We start from the raw sequence: 23953 nt of genomic DNA on the forward strand, positions 1-23953 counted from the left end.
TGTCTGGAAGGTTTGAGGTACTTGTCCAGAGGACTATTTGAATTTCAATGACTGTCCACAGGTAGTAAATAAGTTTAATAGAAAACTCCATACATCATAAACCCCAGAACAAAATGCACAGAATCAGAAAACCATCGGGTGCTTTGGCTCCGGTAATGTCAGCAGAAATCCAAATCACCTGGTGAATTCAAACCTCTTTACACTCCAGATCTTGATTATTTTCTCATCCTCAACTTTCACCGTGATTTGCAAACTGGCCACAGCCCTCTCCTCGGATGCATCCTTGGAACCGTTTGTTTTTGTTTTAGAGTCAACATCTTCAACTGTCCATGTGTTTCCTGTTAGAGTTGCAACCCGGTCCTCCACATCTGGATGTTCTACTCAACGGTCAGTCCGGCTGGTCTGCCAGGTCATTCTGTTCAAAGTATCTGCAGGAAAGAAAAGCAATGGAGCGTCAGGCACACAAGTGACATCTGACATACATCTTAGTCATATAATTACATTTATATGTTGGCATAATCACTAAACAAAGATACAGGTAGCTCCAGAAGCTCTCTGGTTAAATACGACCAGCCACGTGTTAAACGTCATGTGACCCGACTCCTCAGTGGGAGATGATACCTGGCAACAAGACAGATGAGCAGGTTGAGGGCAGGCAGTTTTTCATCCTCTTGACTCTCCTGTGGAATCATAAAAGTAAAATATATATATATGTATATATGGTACAATGATGACTCGTACACATTTAAAAAGTACAGCGATGTCTTTCTACCACCTGCACTTTAACAGGGAGGTTTTAGTACTAAAGATGGGACTAAAATAGCCACTTGTAGTTGCCATTATAAAAGTACTCTGGAGGAGGAGCGAAGGGAGCATCGACGACTGGTGGAGGAGGTGACGTCGTACCAGTGCGCTGCGAAGCTCGGCACATCTCCTGGCCAGCTGTCTGATGCAGGAGTGGGCTTCGGGCAGCAGGGGCTTCTCCAGGCAGGCCAGCAAGGCGTACAACCAGCAACCCTACGGCCCGAGCAATAGGAAAAAGATGTCACGCACACACAAGGTTTATTATTACAGATTATTCAAACTTGACGAACTGAACCCACCAGCTGTGGAACAAACTGGTGTTCCTCAAACCAGCAGGTTAGAGTTTCCAACACCATCAGCACAGTGGACTGGCGACACGGGGAGAGAAAACGGGTAATATTAAGATTGATTGGACTTGGTTTTGAAATGCGAGCTCTGAGAGTAAATAAAGAGGCTGTTCACCTGGTTCAGTCTGCTGACGATGGTGAGGAAGGGGGGGAAGCCCACCTGAGCACACACACACGTTTCAGTACTTATTAGCCCACTACCCGGCCATCAAATAAATAACAATGTAGTCCAATAAAAGTGTATTTTCCCTCCTCACACAAGCAGCACACATCCATACAACCTTGCTGTAATCTAGCGCCGGCTCTGGTCCAACATCTGTGTGGCAGGACGCAGTGGCCAGACAGACCGTCTCCCCTAAACAGAACCTCCTCCAGCCCTCTTCATCCGTCAGGTTCGGCTATCGGACACACACGTGCAAATGTGCACTTATTACAAATGCAAGCGTTTAGTCGTGATCGGCATTCAGCTCAAAGCGGATGCTCTCGAGGTGACGCCTCGAATGCGAATGGACTTGGCGACCCACGCCATGTCCTCACCATCAGCACATTGTCATCCAGAGTGTGGCCACTCCAGTGACTCCTGTTCTTTGTGATGCTCTGAAGGCAAAAATGCGGAATTGTATTGTTATTATTATTTCACGATTTTATGTTCAGTTTTATTCAACAACCCTGATGAAGAGCATCATTGCAACACGATTAAAAAACAGCAAAGACACATTTATTTTATCGGCCTATGACATGGATTACACGGCCAGTTTTTATTGACAGCTCAAAGGTTTTGGGGATTTATTTAACTAAAGTATTAAAGAAAAATAAAGTACTAGAAGATGTCTTATGGGTTTTGTTTTACCTGCCTGACATCTGAGAAGTTACTGACTTGGTGCTGCTGCCATCCGAGGCTGGGGGAGAAGCCCTCTGGAGCGGCATGGCAGCCCGCCACCTCAAAACAGAAGAAACATCATCCTCCATGTGTGCCACGATGTACATATTCAATACACACAGCACTGCAGCTGATTAATTCCACGATGTACATATTCAATAAACACAGCACTGCAGCTGATTAATTCCAACTTCTGATGATCAAATGACTCATCTAAACGGCACACATGTCATAAAAGAAGATCATTAGTACATGTACTGCACCGTACGTGTCTGCATGGGTTCGTTTCTGTCAATGACGTGTACTCACAGAGGCATTGATTGTTTGTTTCTTCTTCAGTTTCTTGGGGTCAATCTGAGCAACCACCACCTCTGGGCACAGTGACGCCTCCAACCTGGAGATAAACATATTCTATATACATATAACATAAAGTATATGCATATATCGTTTTAGTATTGAGCAACGCGCGGACACAGGAGCGTAAAACAATATGTACTGTCACAATACAACTCTACTGCCCGACTGCCGACTGGGTACGTGAACCTAGCGTTGGACTAGGTTCCCGAGCCCGCTGTTATCCACCATTGTTACATTGTTTTCCGGCGGCAGCACCAGCGTAGCACACGGCAGTCACCCCAAGACTTCACTGTCGGAGAATAATGTATTTGAGGTGAACTCACTGGACTTGTCGGAGGTACTCCCGGGGGTTTCTCGGTGGTCCATTCAGGTCCAGGTCCTGCGCACCGGCTTCGAACTCAACGGGCAGCATCCTCGGCATTAACTCCTCCACGTCCGACTTCATTGTGAACCGATGGAAAGCGAATTTATATCACTACTTGTGAGGTAATAAACTAAACTAAAGTTGTTGCCGAGTCCTGTGTGCGGGTATAGCGTGTGAAAACTTGTAGCTCCCAAATTAGGTGGCCATCTTGATTGGAAACGCGTAGTGATGACGTAGACTCTGTGCGCGACGGTTGGTTGTTATGGTGACGTGAACCCAACTGTGGAGGTATCGTATTTCTCAATAAAGGCTGAAGTCCGCAAAACTTCCACACTGTAGCCTCCAAAAATAATGATTTTCTGCCATGTTTTTAATTTAAATTTACATTTATTCCACCCGGAGAAGTTCATGATAGAAGTTCATACTGAACTGAAATAAAATAGAAAACAAAACTTTTGACCAGTGTGCAGATAGGTTAATGCTGTATTGCAAACAGCCCTTGTGTGTTAATGATTATCCTCAAGTTAACTTTGTATCTTATCTCAGCCCTCTCATTTACCATTGAGTTTTCATGACGGCAGCAGCTTAGAGGCAATGTCCACTTGCCAGCCCAACTAGCCGCAGTTATTTCAAACATGGACATTTCCTCCTGAAGCACTCCTGTTAAAACAACAAGAATGGCAGTTTCACTGGCACATAGAATACTCTGGGCGACAGGCTATGTATTTGTGATTTTACCTCACTTCAGTCTGGGATTGTTGTCTGACTACAAGATCTGTGGGGACTCTGAGTGTGAAAGTAAGTTTTGAATTCTTACATCATAGTCTATGATCTGGTTTAAATATAATAAATGTATGTTTTTAGAAACTTTCTTTATGATCTGTGTTTTGTGTGTGTAGGCCTAATGAGCAGAGTGCAGGCCACCAGGGACCACCATGGCAAGGACTGCCGTTTCCTGAGCTTCAGACGAGGGGAGACCATTTTTGTTTACCACAAACTGGCCGGGAAGAGAGGAGACCTCTGGGCAGGCACCGTGAGTCTGACCGCTCCATCTCTCTCTCCTAAATCAAACAATGCCCGGTTCTATATTGAGGAGATTAGTCCTGATTCTAATACAGAAAATTCAGGCTCCTTTATACTGATTGGCTTATTCATGGTGACATTGTACCTGATGAACACAAATGTCTGCAAGAGCGTTCCGGTCCATATATATGATGGTGTAACTATGTACGAAAACAGGCAGAATAAGTGATGTATTGTAAACACTAACATATTAATGTGCTGACCGAACATCACCACCTACCTGAGAGTCTTTTATCTTGCTTATCACTTTTCACATCCACTGTATAAGACCTACTCTGCTTTTCAGAGACATTTTATTATTGATTACGATGGCAATGAGTGCATTTTGGATGAGATTAGATTTTATAAATTTAAAAATAACAGAAATGAAATCCCCTTTTTACAAGCTATGCTGTTTATTTCCATGTATCCTCTTGAATTTCTAAAAGTTCTTGGACAAAGTGTTTGTGTGATCTAATCAGGCTCGCAATCAAGCCGTTTCTGATGAGACTACAGCTGCTCCATTTGCATCACTTAACCCTTGTGTTGCCTTAGGGTCATTTTGACCCGAATCAATATTACACCCTCCCCTCGCCTTTGGGTCATTTTGACCCGATTCAATGTTTCACCCTCCTGTTACCTTTATATTTACTAACATATTTTACCCTTTGGGTTCAATTTGACGCCAGCAATTAAAACCTCCAGAAAATTATTAGAATTAATATTGTTTTCCAAGTTTAAGTGTGAGGCACTTTATGTTTGTTTGTTGACTACCGAAAGAACACCGACATTAAACATTGAATGGGGTCAAATTAATCCTAAAGCGGGGGGAGGGTGTAATATTGATTCGGGTCAAAATGACCCTAAGGCAACACAAGGGTTAAGCCAGACATGTAATCATAGCCGCGGAGCCTAAAACGAAGCGGGAAACCTTTTTTTGAAAATATGAAATATTAGTTTGGTCATCTTGATCAGTCTCTTTTTTTCGTCTCCTCTTGATTGCCGTGTGCTCTTTCCTCCACTCGTCCACAATGCTGCCGTGGCCTCACAGAACTCTGCTTCCATTTGCTTTCAGATTGACAAACAGTTTGGCTACTTCCCAAAGGAAGCGGTACGGGAGGAGCAGGTTTACGCTACTGCGGAAAAAGTAGTGGAAACACAGGTGAACAGGCTTTACAGTACCTCTTCAGATTAGGCTTTGATCAAATCATTCACTTTCATGAAGACTACAGCATGTGGTTGCTAATGACTAGAGTGACATTAAGTATACTGTATTATTGCACAGTATTTAATCCCAAATTAGTAGTTGCTATAGTAAAATCTGTTATTCCTCATTTCCCTTTTTTTCATTCAGAAATCTGATTTCTTCTGCATGGATAAGTTTGGTTACCCCATTGACTCCAGTCATTTGGATTGTGATGGTGATGCTGAAGATGATCAGAAAAACCAAGAGTCAGAAACCGCCCACACCACTCCCTACCCCGATGACACAAGCGCCGAAAGTCCCACGACATCGGAGGAGCCCTCTGCAGAATCTCCAGTGTCGTCACTGGAAGCCGGCGGAACATCGGCAGAAGAGAACGAAAGCAAGAGCGCTAGCGACGCCGCCGCCGGGACTCACGAGGGCGCGGGGGAGACTCCTGCAGCTCGGATGGAACAAGGTGGGTCTGACCCCTCCCCCTCCTCCTGGCTCGGTGCTTCGATGACAGGGTGGTTAGGTGCGGCAAAAGATGAAGAAGCCGCCAGTTTGGCTGGAGGAGAGGGAAAAGACGAGATAACAAAGACGAGGGCCGAAGCTTCTGTCGCTTCCTCCGTGACAGGATGGTTGTGGTTTGGAAGAGAAGGGACACCTGACGATGCTTTGAAAAGTACAGAAGAAGACACAAAAAACACAGAGTCTTTGGCGTCAACCATGACTGGGTGGCTTGGCTTTGGAGGAGGGACGGCAGAAACGGCAGAAAAAGCGCAACAAGAAGAAAGAAAAGATGTCGAAGAACCAGCAGAGAGATTCAGGAGTCGACGGATGTCTCTTGACCTGGAAGGCAGCCAATTAAATGAAGAGAAGCAGAAAGAGACGGGGACGTTGGATTGGCTGGGAAGCGGACTGTCAAACACGCTGGGGTTCGGCCTGACCAATCAGGAGTCAGGGTATGAGGCAACGCCTGAAAGAGAGGCCAAGGAGACAATCCAGGAAGAGGAAGTCCCGCCGGCATCTGGCACTTGGTTGGATATGGGGATCAGGGCAATTTTAGGCTTCAAGAACGACAAGAAGGAAGTTGATGAAAATGCAGGAAGTGGTTTGAAGGGGACAGAAGAGGACAAAACCGGAGAACATCCGACAGGCTCGGAAAATGAGGAGGTAGAGACAGAGACTGGCAATGAATCAAAGGTGGAAGACACTCAGAAAGACCCAAATGTCCCACTGGACGTACGAGTCAATGCTGAAACCAACAATAACGTGATAGGTCCTTCGGAAAGCAGCGAGGATCGGGTCTCACCTGCAACATCCGAGATCGACCGAGAAGACTTTTCTCTTCAGACCGAGTTCGAGAAAACGTCCCAGACTGAAGGTGAAAAGTACTCCATGCTCAACAGCAGTCAGGAAGAGGAGGAAGAGAATGCTTCAGATGATCGCAAGAAAAATGAATCTGCAAAAAAGAAGGGTAAATATCATCAAATGCCTAAATCTTTAGAAAACGAGGTTAATGACAGAGAAGCAGGAGGAGAGGAGAGTAAAGATGTAAGCGGCTATATTCAGGATTTTTTGACCCAGTCTAGCATCTCTTCTGGGTCTGGTGAACCGGCTCACAGTGCGGAAACCAATGTTGATAGTTCAGATTCACGGGCTATGATTGACAGCACAGAAACAGAGGCACCTCAGGGTGAGATAGGACAGGAGGGGGAGGCTGGCTTTCAGGAGTTCGGATCATCTCGTTCTACTGACCGTAAGAATGAAACGGCCTCAGAGGAGGACAGAAGAACGTTTTCCACCGGTGAGAGAGAACCACAGATGGAGAACAGTGCAGATCAGGACTCAGAGTCTCCACATATGCAGCAGGGGGCCACTCAAAGTGTCGGTGATGCACACGAAGAAACGGTTAAAGAAACTGAGAGAGAGAGCGACGAAAACAACCTCCAGCCAGTTCAACCTGAGACAATTGAGTTTGGGAAAGAGACTCAGACTAAAGAAGCAGGGTCAAAGGGAGAGGAAAAGCAGGAGGAGATAGAACAGTCAAAGGGAGAGGAAAAGCAGGAAGAGATAGAACAGTCAAAGGAAGAGGAAAAGCAGGAGGAGATAGAACAGTCAAAGGGAGAGGAAAAGCAGGAAGAGATAGAACAGTCAAAGGGAGAGGAAAAGCAGGAGGAGATAGAACAGTCAAAGGGAGAGGTGAAACAAAAGGATGTGAAAGAAATGAAAAAAGAGAAGAAACAGGAAGTGAAGGAGATAAAGGAAGTCGGGAAACAGGAGGAAGTGGAGGAGGTAAAGGAAGTCGGGAAACACAAAGAAGGGAAGGAGGTAAAAGAAGAGGAGAAACAAGAGGAAGTGGAGAAGATATTGGAAATAGGGAAGCAAGAGGAATTGAAGGAGATAAAGGTAGAGGGGAATCAGGAAGAAGGGTATGAGATAAAGAAAGAGAGAAAACAAGAGGAAGTGAAGGAGATATTGGAAATAGGGAAGCAAGAGGAATTGAAGGAGATAAAGGTAGAGGGGAATCAGGAAGAAGGGTATGAGATAAAGAAAGAGAGAAAACAAGAGGAAGTGGAAGTTATACAGGAAGTATGGAAACAGGAGGAAGTTAAGGAGATGAAAGAAGTAGGGAAACAGGAAGAAGGGAAGGAGGTAAAGGAAGAGGGGAAACAAGATGAAGTGGAGGAGATATTGGAAATATGGAAACAGGAGGAAGTGGAGGAGATAAAGGAAGAGAGAACACAAGAGAAAGTGGAAGAGATGCAGGAAATAGAGGAGATAAAGGAAGAGGGGAAACAGAAGGAAGGGAAGGAGATAAAGGACAAGGGAAAACAAGAGGAAGTGGAAGAAATAAAGGAAGTATGGAAACAGGAAGACGTTAAAGAGATGAAGGAAGTAAAGAAACAGGAGGAAGTGGAGAAGATAATGGAAGAGAGGAAACAAGAGGAAGTAGAGAAGATCAAGGAAGAGGGGAAGCAAGTGGAAGTGGAGGTGATATTGGAAGTAGGGGAGCTGGAGGAAGTGGAGGAGATAATGGAAGAGGGGAAACAAGATAATGTAGAGAAAATAAAGGAAGAGTGGAAGCAACAGATAGATGAGTCCATAGAGGAAAGGCAGGAGGAGGGGGAAGAATTAAAAGAAGTGAAGGAAAGGGAGGAGTTAAAGGAGGTAGAAGGAGTAAAGGAACAAGGTGAAGAAAAACAAGCGGAGTCGCATTTTGAGGAAGAGATGAAAAACAACCTCCGCTCTTTACGTCACGCTGAGAAAGACACGGACGGTCCAGAGAGCGACGGGAAAGACACGCGAGACACGAACAGCTCGGAACCTGTGTTCTCCAAAGCGTCCACGCGGACTGAAGAGAGTCGGCCCGAAAGCCCACCGACGGAGGACGAGGAGAGAGAGGAAGGAAAGGTCAGAGGTGAAATGAAAGAGGAGGAGTTTGAGGAGATGGAGATTGTGGAGCGTTTGAGGAGGAACAGAAATGAAGAAGAGACTCTTAAATGTTCAAATGACTTTTATCCTCAAGCTAGCGTCGACGGATCTGTGAAGAACAGAGATGGAAATGATCCCGCTAATATATTGAGCTCAATAGAGGAAGAAGCAATGGAGACAGGGAAGCAAAATTATCAAATATTAGCAGACAGGAAAGGAGCGAATCAGCTGGTACCAATTGAAGGTGTGGAGAAGGATGAGGATGGAGTACAGGTGGAGGAAGAGAAAAGTAACAAGGGGAAAAACAACTATTTGCCTGATTCAGGTGACAGTGTGGATCCACTGACAACTGAGAACACAGAAGATGATCAGCTGCATTCCGGTGAGGCCCACAACTCTGCGGTCGAAGACCCCGAACCCATGAGCAACGGGGTTTCCGCTGAGAAGGAAGCAGAGCAAGTACCCTCTGATCCTGAGACAGTAACAGGGGAGCACTCTGATCAGGAAGAGGGGGAGTCGAACCCAGAGCACGAGGCTGATTTCAGGAGAGACGGAGCGATGGCGGTTCCAGTGTCGTCCGTTAACCTCGCTGTGATGTCCGAGCAAAGCGCTCCGTCAGACGGTCGCCGCGCAGGGCCAAGTGGAGGAGCGTTCGGCCTTTTCCAAAGCGCCTTCAGCTTTTTCGGATCACCCCTCGAAGAAACTGGCGGGTCTCAAGAGACTCCCCCAAGTTTGGGTTCTGACACATTCACGGTACGAGGCTCTCTCCCTTCTGAGCGAGCACTGGATTCAACCACTGATCCGGGTCAAGATGTGCACACTTCCCCCCAAGTCGCAGAGACCCGGACCTCCGACCCGGGGGTCCGCTTTCACCCCGCGGACAGCCCCCTCCAGACCAAAACCCCTGCCACACATTACAAGAACCTCCTCGCCCACATGAGCGCCGACGAGGCGACCGTTCTGGCGGAGCTCTTCGGACGACACAAGCTGCAGTTTTTGGATTACATGTTGGGGAGCGCGGGACCCACGAGCGGTGACCCCCACGCCGACGGCTCCATATTGCTGGACATAGAACGGCTTCTGGGTCATCACAGGGAGGCTCTGATGGCTCCCAGCGCGAGGCTCGCGGATGCACCGCGGGAGGACAAGGAAAAGACCGGCGCACTCGTCGCACTTCAGAAGCTCGAAACGCTGCTGGCAAGAGTGAGAGAGACGTTCAGCTCAGGTGAACCAGACGTCAGCGGTAGAAACCAGCACGAGTCATTGTCACGGCCACAAAGATATTCTTGATCCGAGTGCATGTGTGTTCCCTGTTCAATGCAGCCGAGGCCAGCTGTGTCGGGGAATCCTGTTCAACTCACGACGAAGAGGAGGAGACGCCCGCTGAGGAGGATTCCTCTGAGGGCCCGGATGGGACCAACACTCCAAGAGATGAATGGACGGGGTTGGGTGAAGAGAAAGATGGACGACCGAGTGGAAGCGCAGCAAAGGAGAGTGTGACCGAGGATCAGGAAAGGGAAGAGGAGGGGAAAAGTAGTGAAGGAGAGAGAATGCCCCCTGAGTCTGCAAAACCACAGCGACTGGAAGGTATGGATGACTCAAGTGTCCCTTAATCGATGCGGATTAAAACAAGATTTAAAGATATTCAGTTAAGATAAGAACAAATTAAGATATTTAACCCTTGTGTTGCCTTAGGGTCATTTTGACCCGAATCAATATTACACCCTCCCCCCGCTTTAGGATTAATTTGACCCCATTCAATGTTTAATGTCGGTGTTCTTTCGGTAGTCAACAAACAAACATAAAGTGCCTCACACTTAAACTTGGAAAACAATATTAATTCTAATAATTTTCTGGAGGTTTTAATTGCTGGCGTCAAATTGAACCCAAAGGGTAAAATATGTTAGTAAATATAAAGGTAACAGGAGGGTGAAACATTGAATCGGGTCAAAATGACCCAAAGGTGGGGGGAGGGTGTAATATTTATTCGGGTCAAAATGACCCTAAGGCAACACAAGGGTTAAAAACAGGCAGTGCGACATGGCTTCCTCAATCATCCTGCGATACCTGGAACACTGTGGCATGCAGAACTTTATTTGAAATTTTAGTTTCACGCTAGTACATTACAACTGAGTTGGAATAATATGCCCTTTGTGGCAACATGTTTGTGAATCTGATTCCAGGGGTAATGAGGCAAATTCGGGACTTTGCTCATCAAATCGCCAAAAACTCAGCCGCTCATGTTCATGTAACGAGGGAGCGCCTGACATGGCTCACTGTGCAGGTAAGAGTTATCCGCAGATTGAACTCTAGTTCCTCAAACTACACAGCTACAGCGAATTATAGCTTTTCTTTGATCGATGTCGTCTTTCAGGTTTGTTCCAAACACCATGAAACAATATAAAGAGAACGTATGTGTATTTGAGTGGGGGAGTCATAATGCACAAGATGTGCAGTAAAGACTTAAGATATTGATTTAAATCCTACCTGAACATCATTGAAGGACAATCCCCTTTTCCCAGGGGCAAGGGCTCAACTGTCTTTGACCCACGAGCCTAGTTTATTAAATTAAAGTTGTTGTTTTTTTACAGTTTTCCCACTTCACAGCATTGTTTCATTGGCATTATGACTGGGGGTCCAAGCAGGGTACATTTTTTCCAGTCCCAGTTTTAACATGTTTGGTCAGGTAACTTACACACATGGACACGTGCCTACACATGACTAAGTTTTGATAATTGACTCTGATAAACCTTCAGTAGTCCATCTAGCTGATGGTTCAGGTCAATAGACTGTGTAGTCTGGTTCTTTAAGACACGGAACTTGTGTCACCTCGATCTGACTCTCCCTCTGGACTCAAGTTCGCTTTGGCTCCGTCATCATCACACATTCCTGAGTCCTGGTGGGTCTATTGCACACCTCGAGCCAGCTGGCAGCCCACCTTCTAGAGGCAAACCGTTTTAAATGATTTGAGGGGGCTAGTGATAGTTTCACATGGACGAACATGAAGCCTGGTCGGTGAGTACAATTTTAAAACATTGGCGAGTCGAGTCCCCACCGTATGTCATTCTAGGACCAGCTGGTTACCATTACTCTGCAACTCAACAGGTGTGACACACGGTCGTAAACTGCTTGAGAAGTATGGCATGTGTGCGAAAAACATTATTTGCTCAGTTAAAAAATATAATGTTATTTTTTCGGGACATTACCAAAGACTCAACGACACAGAGTTTTCCATGTAGGTGTAATCAGACATGTGTGTAGTGACACCTGTTTCTGTTAGTGTCGCTTTAACAGCGCTCCGATGTGCCAGTGTGGCATTTTACAATTGGTGACGTTGCGACTGAACCATTTACACTGGCGGGGGTGTACATATATATCTATAGATGTCCCCATGAGTGCTCAGATAAATGTATATGTGTTAATTAATTATTTAAATACATTTAAATAATATGTTTAATCGTGTTAAGAAGCAAAACTAATCTCGTAGAACCTCGTCGAGGTATTCTTTAGAGCGAATGTAACGTCTTGCCGCCCCTGCGACGTGCAACGTGACGTGGTTCAGTCCGGAGCGTCGGTGTTGTGAAAAGGATGTGAAATCGCCGCCTGCTGGGTTGACTGCTTCGATGTGTGTCCCTATCGTCGGGATAATATTTATATTTTTTTAAATGACAGCTATCGCTTAAACAATAAGCAAATGCGATAATTCGGAAATGGCGGAACATACGGCGAGCGTCCTGTTGGCCGGCAAAGCGGTCGACTTCCAGGCGACGGCGGAGGCTTACTACGGTATCGCCGTGGAGAAAGTGAAGGATGTACGTTATGTGGCAGGTTTCGTTAGCATTTACTAGCCGCTGACATGACGTAACGGATTATATCGAAAACGGCTCAGTGTTGTTGCCGAGTACACTCACTGAGTTTGTACAGCTCGTGTTTGAGTGCACGTGTATCGGGCCAATGCCGTAAAGCAGCTGTCAAGACGACGTGGACATTCTGAGTCGTTATTGTTGTTGTCAGACGTGTTTGTGATTGTTAGCTCGTGACGGTTAGCTAGCATTAGCGTATTAATTGATGGCAGCATTAGAGATCTAACCAGGTGTTGTGCTTTCCTGCTTTTTGTCACCATCCTGCTCAAATATGGAAGGTATTTTTATATATATATATTTATGTGTGTGTATATATACCTTGTAAAGTACTATACATATTACTCCTTATTAGCAGCTCTGGAGGAAAACTGAGTATTCAAGGCTACAACTTGCAATATATACTTATACGAGGTAAATGTACATACGTTAGACAACTGTTGGATTAGAGAGACTATTTGTAGTTTAAATAAGATGGTTGTTTGGCTTGTTTGATGCATGCAAGAAGCCCTATCAAATGAAGCAACAGGTGTTTGGTGGGTCTCTGACTGCCAGGCTGCTTGACCCCATCTGTAATGTTTGCATTTCATTCACCACAATTGATCAGAACTGGTTTGCAGGGCAGTCATTCAGCACTGAGAAGCCAACTCTTATATCCACAGTAACTAATTCACTGTGTCAATTCGCATGGTTAAATAGAGCGAACCAAAGGATCACAACTCTCGTTGGCTGAAACCAGTTCTCTAAACAAACAGACCTCTCCTCTTCGTTCAGGTCGTGTCGTCACTCCCCGAAGACATCAGACCCGGGCCGGACCTTTACGGGATGTCATGGGAACCAGTCATCGTCTCCAGTCTGGTGGGGCTGGTGACGATGCTGCTGTTCATTTGGAGATGTCATAGCTCTGTAAGTACACAGCCATGTATATTATATGCATCAACACAAAGATCTTATATGCACAAAGATCTTATATGCAGCTTGTTTTCTTCTAATGTGTTGGTTTAAACATGCACACAAAGATGCCACACCTGTTCCATTTGCAGTTGACAAATTAATTCTTATACTTCGTGTTCATCGTTGTTTTCTTTTTCTTCCTTCACAGGTCAAAAGCAAAATGTATCATAGTAAGTTCTCACCATTTATTCCTTATGACTTGAGAGAAATAAAACATCGCTAATCATGGCCAATTAAATTAATTAAACCTCTCTCTGGCCAGTGTTCATTGAGCAAAAGTATGTTAGAAAATAATTAGAATGTCTTCATAGGCTTTGTATTCCCTTCTTTTCAGGTAAAGAGCGTAGGATGGCCGAGCAAGTGGCGGAGCTGCTGGACGAGAAGTGTGAAGTCCTTGAGACTCTCAGCAAATGTCAACAAGAGGTTGGTACTGTAATGTCTGGTGGCAGAACCAGTCATTAAGCCATCTGAGGCCAAATCTATATGATGTGTTTTGATTTCCATGGTGTGAAAATCGTCAGATTTACCAGATGGAGTGTCTTATGTATGTTGTCTGAAGTGTGGTGGTCAAACAGCAGAAACCCTCCCATTGCAAAGCTATGAAAGACAGTTATGAACATAAGTTCAAATTCTGCTAAAAAGGCACTTTATTTGTCATGGCTGGCATGAGTGTTGCTTCTCAAATTATTTTCCTCATTGTGTTTCATTTGTAGTACGATGACCTGGAGAGCACGCTGAGGGACAATGGGGTCTTGGCCCAAACTCAAAAGTCAGATCATCTGGAGGTAAGGCAGAGAGAGGAAAAATGGTTTACCCAAAAAACTACTGAGATTTTCAATGTATTTTACGTTTGCACATTTTACCCATTTTTCTTAAGTGAAACCTGCAACAATAGATTTATATCCCGATTTATTTTTGAAACCAGCTGTGAAAACGACATTGACACATCATCGCCCATTGAGTTGACGTGTTCGCAAACAGTTGCTTGTTTAAACAGTCAGCCCTTGTGGAGCAGAATGCTCCTTCATTTTGAGTCATGGTACCAAAATGATCACTTCGATAACGATACCTGCCATAAATACAATAATACCCAATGCCACGATACCAGAATTCAATACAATACCACAAATACAACACAATAGTGGTATATTTATCTATAATAGTAATAAATAAATCATCTGTATGGTTCCCAGGCTTGTTCCTGCCCAGCTTTTTTTGAACACTTAGCAAATGGCATTAATATTAGTATTGGCATCAACTGTGACCTGTTTTTCGTGTTCCCTCCGTATTCTTCTGCTCTTTTACTCTCTCTTGAACATTGATTTCTTTCTCCTCCAGGTCCAAGCCAAACAGTTAGAACATGCTAAAAAGGAGCTGGATGGGGATCTGGTGCTGCTGAAGGCTGAACTGGACCAGCAGAGGGAACGTCGGCTCGAGCAGGACAGGAGGGTAGGAGCAAACACACGCTACGACCGACCGCTGTAACATCCGCAATCCTTTATCGAGAATGATATTTGGATGGGAATGGAAATCCATTGCATTAGGGTGATACTGATGTATATATATTAGGGCTGTCAATCGATTAAAAAAAAGTAACTAATTAATCGCACATTTTGAAATTCATTAATCGCGATTAATCGCGATTAAAAGAATTTCTTTTCTTCTTTTTAAAGACAAAACTTCACACAGCTGTGTTTTCAAAGAAGCTCCTACCTATAAAGTGCCAGCGAGGTATTTAATATCGTGGATGATAAATTGTTTCTTCAGTGAAACATCCAGATTAGTAAACAAAAAGAAGTATATTGAGACCCCATTGGTCCTGTCATCTTTACCACTGAACAGCAGAACCAGTGGCCTTGGTGACTGACTGACATTCACATATGTCCTGTTAACCCTCTGGAGGCTGGGCTCATTTTATACATTTTGCAAAAAAATGTAAATTCACCTTTTAAAGACTTTTGCATATGACACATACCCATGTGTTATACATCAAACATTCCAGAACAATCTCAGCTCTATATATTGAGGCACATTGTCCTCGCGCCGTGTTCTCTGCTTCTCTGACTGACAGGCTGCTATAGAGCCTCACATGTGTGGTGGGAGGTCCTTGTGATTTACTGAGTGTTCAGTGGTTGTTTTTTCGCTAAATGTTGACAGACAAACGGATTGACCAATCACGGTGAAGGTTTCGTGTGACGAGTTCTTTCCGCGCCGCGTCACCCGACCCGTCGCCCCTCTGTGTCTCTGTGTATCAGAGGGGGAGGAAGGAGCGGAGGAGGAAACCCGACTGATTTCGCGGAGAAATAATTGTTTTAAAAACGGAAACAGTGTCAAACCGCACTGCCGCGGTTTGACACTGGATTAATAAAGTATATTAAAAAAAATTTAAAAATTGCGTTAATTGCGTTAAAATATTTTAGTGCGTTAACACGGCCACATTAATCGCATAGATTAACGCGTTAACGCTGACAGCCCTAATATATATATATTTATTTATTTTTGTCATCCTTCCAGTTAGTTTTCCTTGACGAGAGCATGAAACCCTCTGAAGAAGAAACCAGAGACCTCCAGTCGCAAGAAGAGCAGGTACCATTCCCGAACCCTTCTTCTCTGTACCTTCACACTCCTGTTATCTCCTCTGCTGCTTCATCTTTCCCTCCTCTGCGCCGTCCCGCCGCGTTTTAAATGAATCGCTTCCCTGTTTTGTCTCCAGGCACAAACCACTCTGAAGGTGTACAGCATGAACAGCGACAGACTCGAGAGGAATCTGGAGACGGCTGCAGAGGAGAACGCCCTGCTGCAGGAGAGCAACGCTCGGGTAGGACGCTCGACGCGTAAAGCACGGGGGAGAACTGGAAGTGCTGCTTCGCCAGTCTGTTCCACTCCATCAAGTCACATACTGCACTCGAGCCATGGTTCTTTGGCTCTTTACATCTTCATCCTCCCCTTTACCTCTCTTCTCAGCTGAAGCAGCAGGTGGAGGGATGGGCAGAGAGAGTGAGTGAGTTGGAGGAGGACATGAGCAGGTGCGAGGTGGCCCACAGCACGATGCTGCAGGATGTGGCCAACAAGGATGAGCGCATAACGGTACGGTCACCTTGAGATTTCTGCTAAACGCTTGGTATAAAATAATGTGACTCTCTGGGAAACGCCGCGGAGGAAGAAGGTGCAAAGGGGACGCAAATGATCGAGGGCCTTCGGTTGCATCATCCTTTTTTTGTTTGTCGTCGGAAATGAGCTTGACGCCAAATGCGTGTGCTCTTCCAGTCGTTGACGGATCGGCTGCTGAGGATGAAGGCTTGGGACTCAGACCTGGAGGAGGAGGGCGGGGAGGAAGGAGGCGAGAAGGAGACGTCCAACGGCAGAGCGGCGGCGAACAGAAAAGGGGACGCCGCGCATGCACAGGGCCATCTCCAGAACGTCCAGAAACTCATCTACGCTGCGAAGGTATTTTCATTTAATGGAGGGGAAACAAAGCCAGCAACCAGACTCGTTCATATCTATATAAACGCTGTACATTTACACGTGGACTGTCCGCTGATACGTCGAGCGTGTGTCTTCGTGTAGTTGAACGCAGACCTCAAATCGGTAGACGAAGACAAGGACCGGCTGTTTGCCAAGCTGAACGATGAAGTCAAAGCAAAAGAAGACCTGCTGGGTGAGTCCTTGAGCGGTCTGACTCCATGATGCCAGCGTAGAGACCTGACGCGTCTCTGATGTCATGTGTTCCTCTCTAGTGAGCATCAAGGAGCTGGACAACAAGAAGATATCTCTGCAGTCGGACTCTGAGCAGTACCAGGACCAGGTAGTCTCCCTCGGCTGGGCCTTATTCTTATTCTTTAATCAGATTGTTGTTCCACGCTGATTTGTTTTTGGGTTCATGTCCTCACAGGTCCAAAAGTTACAACAGAAACTCCAGATCATGACAGAAATGTACCAAGAGAATGAGCTCAAGCTGCACAGGTACGACCCGTGAGGGGAAGTATTATTATTATTATTATTGCGTGGAGAAGTCACAGCAACTGTGGCAGCTGTTGATGAACGTGTGCACTCGCAGGCTGCTGACGGTGGAGGAGAAGGTGCGCATGCAGAAAGAGGAGAAGTTGACCAAAGCAGACAAAAACATTGCGTTGGCCGTGGAGGAGCTCGGCAACTACAGGTAGCGCTCCCTCACAAAGTGTTCCCCGAACATGTTGACGGTGTGCAGGAGGGGGGGCAGGGAGGTGCAGGGGGGCACACCCATAGTCGGTAACGTCTCTTCTTTTTTTTGTTGTCCTTCAGACAGCGAGCGGGAGAGATGGAGGAGGAGCTTGAGAAAACCAAACAGTCTTACCAGACTCAAATATCATCACACGAGAAGAAGGCTCACAATAACTGGGCAAGTCAAATTAATACAAATATAAAGAGTATTTCTTCTTATTTTTTTGATAGCCAAATACATTCATTTGATGTTGTTGTGGCTGTTATTTTGTTGTTGTTGTTCTAGTAACCTGTCACTGCAGTACACACACACACATGGCTTGTCTCAATGCTGTGCACTTGACTGCATCTGTACGTACGTACTATTGACATGTCGGGTTGCGTTTCTGATCTTGGTTTGATTTTTATTTATTCTTCCAGCTGGCGGCCCGAGGAGCAGACCGAGAGCTCACAGACATCAGGAGAGAGAACGCCCTCTTTAGACAGAAGTAGGCAGACCGTAGCCGACCCCCGAACCCAAACTTACGTGAAATGAACAGGAGGTTAAAGGGAGAGTGCGGCTGCTTTGAAGTTGGTGTTGTATGAGGTATTCCTCCATAGTCGCCTTCAGTAGAGACATCATACGGGAGGAAAGCAATGCAGCACAACCGAGTTTAGATACTTTTAAAAAATCAATATCAGTTGAGTGTACCCTATATTTAAAGTGTTTTCACAGATTTACCTTTTGTTTCCAGACCTTTCCAACAGGGAACTGGAGCTGTTATTTTTCTTGGCTTCTCCCTTGGAGAAAAACAGTCATTCCATCTTGCAGAACACAGGAGTCTACCGCCACCTGGATGAGTTGGTTTGTCGGCGTTGTTGTGTGACTCTGGTGTTTTAGTTCCTCTTTAGATATTTCACCGTTGTCGCACAATAACACAAACAAACAGTAGACCAGTAACTTGTGTATTCTGAAAGGTACGCGCGCTGTGTTTTGTCAACGGGCTCTTGTGGCTCTGAAGCGTGCGTAGATATCTCCTCCTCCAACATATTCATGTTTGACTCATGACACCGAAGATACACTTAGTTCTGAATTCCACAGAAATCTTTGAGATGTTTAAATCTGTTTTTTTTTTTTATATACCGTGTACATATTTTGGTGCAGAATTATTATTTATTTCTCATTGGTTGACTTTATTTGTGTTTGTTCACAGGCTCACAGACACACAGTTTAAACTAGACGCCCTCGACAAAGATCTCTACGCCTTGGACAGCTTGGCTCGGCCGCTGCCCTTCAGAGGTGAGAGCGCACACACACACTCACACACACACACACACGCACACACACCCCTATAAACTAAATCATTACTCTCGCTGTATTCAGCGGGCCCCAACCTAGAAGCAGTAGGCTGCAGACTTCCTTGACTTTTCCCTCACTGAACTACCCCCCCCCCCCAGCAGAAAGGTCCCCGTACGGTCCGTCTCCTCTGGGTCGACCTGCATCTGAAACCAGAGCGTTTCTGTCTCCTCCGACGTTAATGGACGGCCCGCCGACTCGACTGTCTCCTAGAGGTATGAACACACACACACACACACACACATGGACCCGGCTTCACACTGAGCCAGATTAGTAACCAGTAACCACCAGTAAACGCTTGCAGCATGTTGGGGATGACCGGCCAGCTGTAGCGGGACCAGCTGTAGGCGCTTGAAGGCGTCCTCCGGCAGGTCGTTGGGGAACACTGGTGGCGATGGGATGTCTTATTGGTCTCGCCTCCTTCTGATTGACGTGACGCTTTCGCTTTGTGTGTCTCTTGCAATCGCATCATTCTGGCCTAATTGTCTGATATTTTCTCTTTCTTTCTATCGCTTTCTCTCTCTCTCTCTCTCTCTCTCTCTTTCTCCTTGTCTCTCTCTCTTTCTCCTTGTCTCTCTCTCTCTCTCTTTCTCCTTGTCTCTTTCTCCTTGTCTCTTTCTCCTTGTCTCTCTCTCTCTCTCTTTCTCCTTGTCTCTTTCTCCTTGTCTCTCTCTCTTTCTCCTTGTCTCTTTCTCCTTGTCTCTCTCTCTCTCTCTTTCTCCTTGTCTCTTTCTCCTCTCTTTCTCCTTGTCTCTTTCTCCTTGTCTCTTTCTCCTTGTCTCTTTCTCCTTGTCTCTCTCTCTCTCTCTCTCTTTCTCCTTGTCTCTTTCTCCTTGTCTCTCTCTCTCTCTTTCTCCTTGTCTCTTTCTCCTTGTCTCTTTCTCCTTGTCTCTTTCTCCTTGTCTCTCTCTCTCTCTCTTTCTCCTTGTCTCTTTCTCCTTGTCTCTCTCTCTCTCTTTCTCCTTGTCTCTTTCTCCTTGTCTCTCTCTCTCTCTCTCTTTCTCCTTGTCTCTTTCTCCTTGTCTCTCTCTCTCTCTCTCTTTCTCCTTGTCTCTTTCTCCTTGTCTCTCTCTCTTTCTCCTTGTCTCTCTCTCTCTCTCTTTCTCCTTGTCTCTTTCTCCTTGTCTCTCTCTCTCTCTTTCTCCTTGTCTCTTTCTCCTTGTCTCTTTCTCCTTGTCTCTCTCTCTCTCTCTCTCTCTTTCTCCTTGTCTCTTTCTCCTTGTCTTTCTCCTTGTCTCTCTCTCTCTCTCTTTCTCCTTGTCTCTTTCTCCTTGTCTCTCTCTCTCTCTCTTTCTCCTTGTCTCTTTCTCCTTGTCTCTTTCTCCTTGTCTCTTTCTCCTTGTCTCTTTCTCCTTGTCTCTCTCTCTCTCTCTCTTTCTCCTTGTCTCTTTCTCCTTGTCTCTCTCTCTCTCTCTCTTTCTCCTTGTCTCTTTCTCCTTGTCTCTTTCCTCCGCAGCGACTCGTGGTCCAATGGAGCCCCCAGGTGGCCAAGGAGAGCTGGAGCGCAGCGGAGGTCCTCATTCCGACAGCGGCTCCATCTCTCCGACATGGGAGAGAGATCGCAGGGGCCCCCCACCAGGCCCCCCCGGACCTCCAGGTGTGTTTGTGTGAAGCTCTGTGATGAAAGTGTTCTTTTATCAGCTCATCCGGTCTTTCCACCACATCTGGAGCTTTGTTTAACTTTTCTACAACGACAACAGAGCTGTGGATAAAGTACTGATCATACCCTGGCATGTTCCTTCTCTCTGTCTCTTAGGCTATATGTTCCCAGAACCAGGAGGTCCACTGTACAGGAGACCTCCTCACGGCCCTCTTCATCCCAGGGGTCTCCCCCCGGGTCCCCCTCACCCTTCAGACATGGCGGGTGAGTCGCCTCATTGCACTCGATTCAGCCGAACAAATGAACCGTTTTGACTGTCGAGACGACGCGCAGGAGCCACCTCCTCCATGACTGCTCATTCCCTGTGTCCATGACGACGCAGATGGCCCCTACAGAGAGAACAGCCACGGGCCCGAGGACCCCGACCACAGAGAGGCAAGTGGAGTATCTGTGTGCGTTTGGATCGGCCTCTGCACTATCACCTTTTTAAAATGTAATTAAATTTTAATATCTGTGTCACCAGTCTGGTCCTGGGGATCAAAGGACTCCCCCTGAAGCGGATCCAAGGTTCGGGGGCGCACCCCCTCCCGGTCACCTGATGGGCCCCATGGGCGGCCCCTTTCCTCGTAGAGCCCCCTATGGACCGCCACCTCCTGACTTCTACCCGCCCAGGGGACCCACGGGCCCTCCTATGATGCCGAGTAAGCAGTCTATCTTTGCGAACCCTGTTTTGGCGCCACGTCGTCTCGAAGCGCCATCGGTTAATCTGACCCTCTCTCCCCGTCGACCCCCTTTTCTCCAGTGTGGGCCCCTCCACCTCCGAGGATGATGCTGCCCCGTTTCCCACACGGCGGGCCTCTCGGCCCTCGCCCTCACTACGCTCCCCCGATGCGCCCCCCGATGCTCGACGGCCCCCCACACCCTTCCATGGGTCCTCTCCCTCCTTGGCAGTCCGGTCCCTCCCCGCTGCACATTCAGTCGCCAGAGGAGCACACGCCCTCGCCCGAGGACACCATTTGAGCTTCATCAGGTTCTTCATCTACAGCTGCGAGGTGATGGATAATGTTGAAATCGGCGGTAGATGGGTCGGTTGGGCAAATGACCGCTTCCCATCGCTCTGTTTTCTGTAATGTCTACGTGTTAGCCCGGTGGGGGGGTGTATCTAATGAAGGGACGTTACCACCGGGGAAACCATCAGCCTTCATTAAGCCCACTTCATTTACTCTGTCTGCTTCTGCTCTCTCTCTCTCTCTCTCTATCGCTTGCTGTCAGTAGCAGGACCACGGTAGCTTAATCTATACGTGTGTGTGTGTGTGTGTGTGTGTGTGCGTCTGTGTGGAATGCCAGACTTTTTTTAATGTCACTCAAAGGTTGACATGCTGTATGTAACAGAACTATGGTTTTCTGCGTTGCATCAGTGATCATTTCATCCCGATGGCACTAAAGGAAAATGGCTCCTGATACTGTCACTATCATTAAACAAAGTGTACATCAACAAAAACGATCCATTTAGCATCCATGTGGGTTTTGACCAAGTTCGGGCTTCACCTAAATCTGATCCCTTCAGGTCTCGTTTCGTCAGCGACTGAACTGACGTGATCTTGAACTCTAAATATTCCCCGGAGGTCAAACAAGGAACTAGGATTGAACTGATAACCGATCACTGAACCTGCCTGGCTGCCCCTGTGGGACTCAAAGGACTTCACCTCGTCAACAAAGCTGTCGTTTCAAACGGCAGGAGCTCAACTGTGCTTTTGATTAAGCTACAGGGACTCGGGGTTGTGTGTGTGTGTGTGTGTGTGTGTGGCTTGAACAAAGAACAAGAAGGTGGCTCATAGCCAGCATGAGTCACAGAGCGGCGAGACGCACGGACGGACTTGGAGAGCCGGGAAGACGGCGGCCATGTGAATTTTGTAAAGAAAAATAATAATTTACGGATGAATAAAGACTGTCAAATTGACAACACCTCCGTCTTCCACCGATGTGTTTCTGGTCAATCCAAGCAGTGGCGCGTGTGTGTGTGTGTGTGTATGGCAGCATTGATTGTGATTTCAAAGTATTCCAAAAAAATACATTTCACTTATTGGCCACTTGATTGCGCAACACGACATTTAATTATTATTTATTTGATGGTGAGCAAAATATTTGGAAAATACATTTGTGTGGGCTATTTATAGGTATTAATTGTACCCTCGTGATTTTATAATTTCAGGTGTAACATCTCTGTTAAATATGCAATGGAAATGCAAATGTTGCTGTGCAGACTTAGACAATATGGCCTCAGTGTTGGTGGGAACAGAACACATCTGTTTTTCTGTAATGGAAAAGGCTAATTAGCAAACAGGGACATGTTATCCTGATATCTAGACGTCAGACATTCTGACGTGTCTTAGCAGGAGTAACCATAAGTGTGACTAATTATAATAACTAGAAAATGCATTTCCTGCTGAAAATGCATTGGAATGCTAACATCTGAAAGCTTAAAGCTCAAAAATAAAAAATAAATAGCTGAAATTTTTTTTTTAAAGCTGAAAATAGCTGAAATATATTTTTTTTAAAGCTGAACATAGCTGAAAATAGCTTAAACATCTGAACATATCAAAAAGGGAAACTTCCTGCTGAAAATGTTGAAGCACAAACATATTGGGTGGAAATGTATAACTGGAAAAGATAAGCAAAACTTTATCTTCTAAATATTCAAAGATATGAATCACAATCCAAGAAATGAGAGAGGGGGAAACGTCAGACATGAGAACAAGAGAGAGAAATAATTTGAGAGACAGAAGGAGAAGGATAAATACAAAAATAGAAAGGGAGAAACCAGGGTGAAGGATAGACGAGATCTAAACACTGAGTGGATTTTCTACAAAAGCATTTGTTGAACCCTGTCAATAAAACATGATCAAATCACCAAAATAGTAGAATCAATAGAGGAAAGATTCAACCGAACGCGCCGATATGTTTGTTATTTTTGTGGCTTAAATGTGACCTGAGAAACTGAAGCTGGTTCTCCTCTGATATCTCTCCATTTAAAGACACACGCACGCGCACGGGGCCACACACGCACAAACGTTGGTCTGTGCGTGTGTGGCTTGCAATGTATGATAAACAAGAGTGTGTGTGAGATCTGCCACTGATTAGCCTAACGTCAAACACCTGTGGGACAGAGACTGACAGCTCAGAATCTGATCAAAGCTTGACAGAGAACCATAACTCTGATCCTAAAGGCGTCTACATTAGGAGATGCTCGAGGCTTTTGTGAACGTTTGCATGTCCTTAAATGTTTTTAGGTTTAGAAATGAGAGTGTAATCACAGTTCAGAAAGTGTTCCTGTTTGCTTTAAAAAAGTTAAAATGTTGTCAGATTCTCAATGGAGATGACTGAGCATATTCTCTACTACTTTACCAAAAAAGAATGTCTAAAATGTAAGAATTGTGGCTGTAGTGACGATATACAAAAATAATTTCCGCTTGATCCTGACGCAGCTGTCCCCTCTAGCGATGACGTCACAGCTCGAGACTTCCCCACACACACCCATTGAAAACTCCAGGAGAGGAAAAACACATAC

At 45.8% G+C, this 23953-nt stretch overlaps 2 protein-coding genes across 7 annotated transcripts; one reads left to right on the forward strand and one right to left on the reverse strand.

Annotated features, from left to right (window-relative positions):
- Window positions 1-60: 60 nt before the first annotated feature.
- gemin2 (gem (nuclear organelle) associated protein 2) lies at window positions 61-2967 on the reverse strand. The gene is made up of 10 exons (XM_056426537.1): window positions 2712-2967; window positions 2341-2425; window positions 2002-2091; window positions 1689-1748; window positions 1433-1549; window positions 1267-1311; window positions 1104-1172; window positions 907-1017; window positions 622-680; window positions 61-428 (listed from the first exon to the last, which is right to left on the reverse strand). Exons 1-10 carry the CDS (start codon window positions 2831-2833, stop codon window positions 389-391), a joined length of 798 nt encoding a protein of 265 aa, XP_056282512.1. The 5' UTR covers window positions 2834-2967; the 3' UTR covers window positions 61-388.
- A 239-nt stretch (window positions 2968-3206) lies between these two features.
- On the forward strand, window positions 3207-22350 carry ctage5 (CTAGE family, member 5). Of its 6 annotated transcripts, none has more exons than XM_056426459.1 (28): window positions 3215-3550; window positions 3652-3785; window positions 4890-4976; window positions 5169-9660; window positions 9759-10022; window positions 10619-10719; window positions 13070-13201; window positions 13398-13419; window positions 13584-13672; window positions 13963-14034; window positions 14588-14698; window positions 15764-15835; window positions 15963-16067; window positions 16214-16336; window positions 16517-16696; window positions 16817-16907; window positions 16987-17054; window positions 17142-17212; window positions 17307-17408; window positions 17531-17627; window positions 17870-17937; window positions 18643-18728; window positions 18887-19000; window positions 20242-20382; window positions 20542-20649; window positions 20768-20820; window positions 20909-21086; window positions 21188-22350. In XM_056426459.1, the coding sequence occupies exons 1-28, from the start codon at window positions 3430-3432 to the stop codon at window positions 21403-21405; spliced, it is 7500 nt and encodes a 2499-aa protein (XP_056282434.1). In that variant the 5' UTR covers window positions 3215-3429; the 3' UTR covers window positions 21406-22350. The 6 variants fall into 6 exon arrangements, 4 of the variants coding, with proteins under 4 accessions (XP_056282436.1, XP_056282434.1, XP_056282435.1 ...); XM_056426460.1 differs by having other exon boundaries at window positions 3216-3550; window positions 18890-19000; XM_056426462.1 differs by having other exon boundaries at window positions 3262-3550; window positions 5169-5475.
- Window positions 22351-23953: the final 1603 nt, after the last annotated feature.

This window comes from Pseudoliparis swirei, chromosome 11, assembly GCF_029220125.1.
Source record: "Pseudoliparis swirei isolate HS2019 ecotype Mariana Trench chromosome 11, NWPU_hadal_v1, whole genome shotgun sequence".
NCBI classification, from domain to species: Eukaryota; Metazoa; Chordata; class Actinopteri; order Perciformes; family Liparidae; genus Pseudoliparis; species Pseudoliparis swirei.

What these genes read in the sequence shown, in the direction of transcription:
- gemin2 (XM_056426537.1), bottom strand. Translation starts at nt 2,833, where the DNA reads ATGAAGTCGGACGTGGAGGAGTTAATGCCGAGGATGCTGCCCGTTGAG. An exon ending in TCGTCAGCAGACTGAACCAG is followed by an intron (nt 1,173 to 1,266) that starts GTGAACAGCCTC and finishes CCGTGTCGCCAG; the next exon opens with TCCACTGTGCTGATGGTGTT. An exon ending in CCGAGCTTCGCAGCGCACTG is followed by an intron (nt 681 to 906) that starts GTACGACGTCAC and finishes ATGATTCCACAG; the next exon opens with GAGAGTCAAGAGGATGAAAA.
- ctage5 (XM_056426459.1), top strand. Translation starts at nt 3,430, where the DNA reads ATGGCAGTTTCACTGGCACATAGAATACTCTGGGCGACAGGCTATGTA. An exon ending in TGACATGGCTCACTGTGCAG is followed by an intron (nt 10,720 to 13,069) that starts GTAAGAGTTATC and finishes CTCTTCGTTCAG; the next exon opens with GTCGTGTCGTCACTCCCCGA. An exon ending in TCGGCCGCTGCCCTTCAGAG is followed by an intron (nt 18,729 to 18,886) that starts GTGAGAGCGCAC and finishes CCCCCCCCCCAG; the next exon opens with CAGAAAGGTCCCCGTACGGT.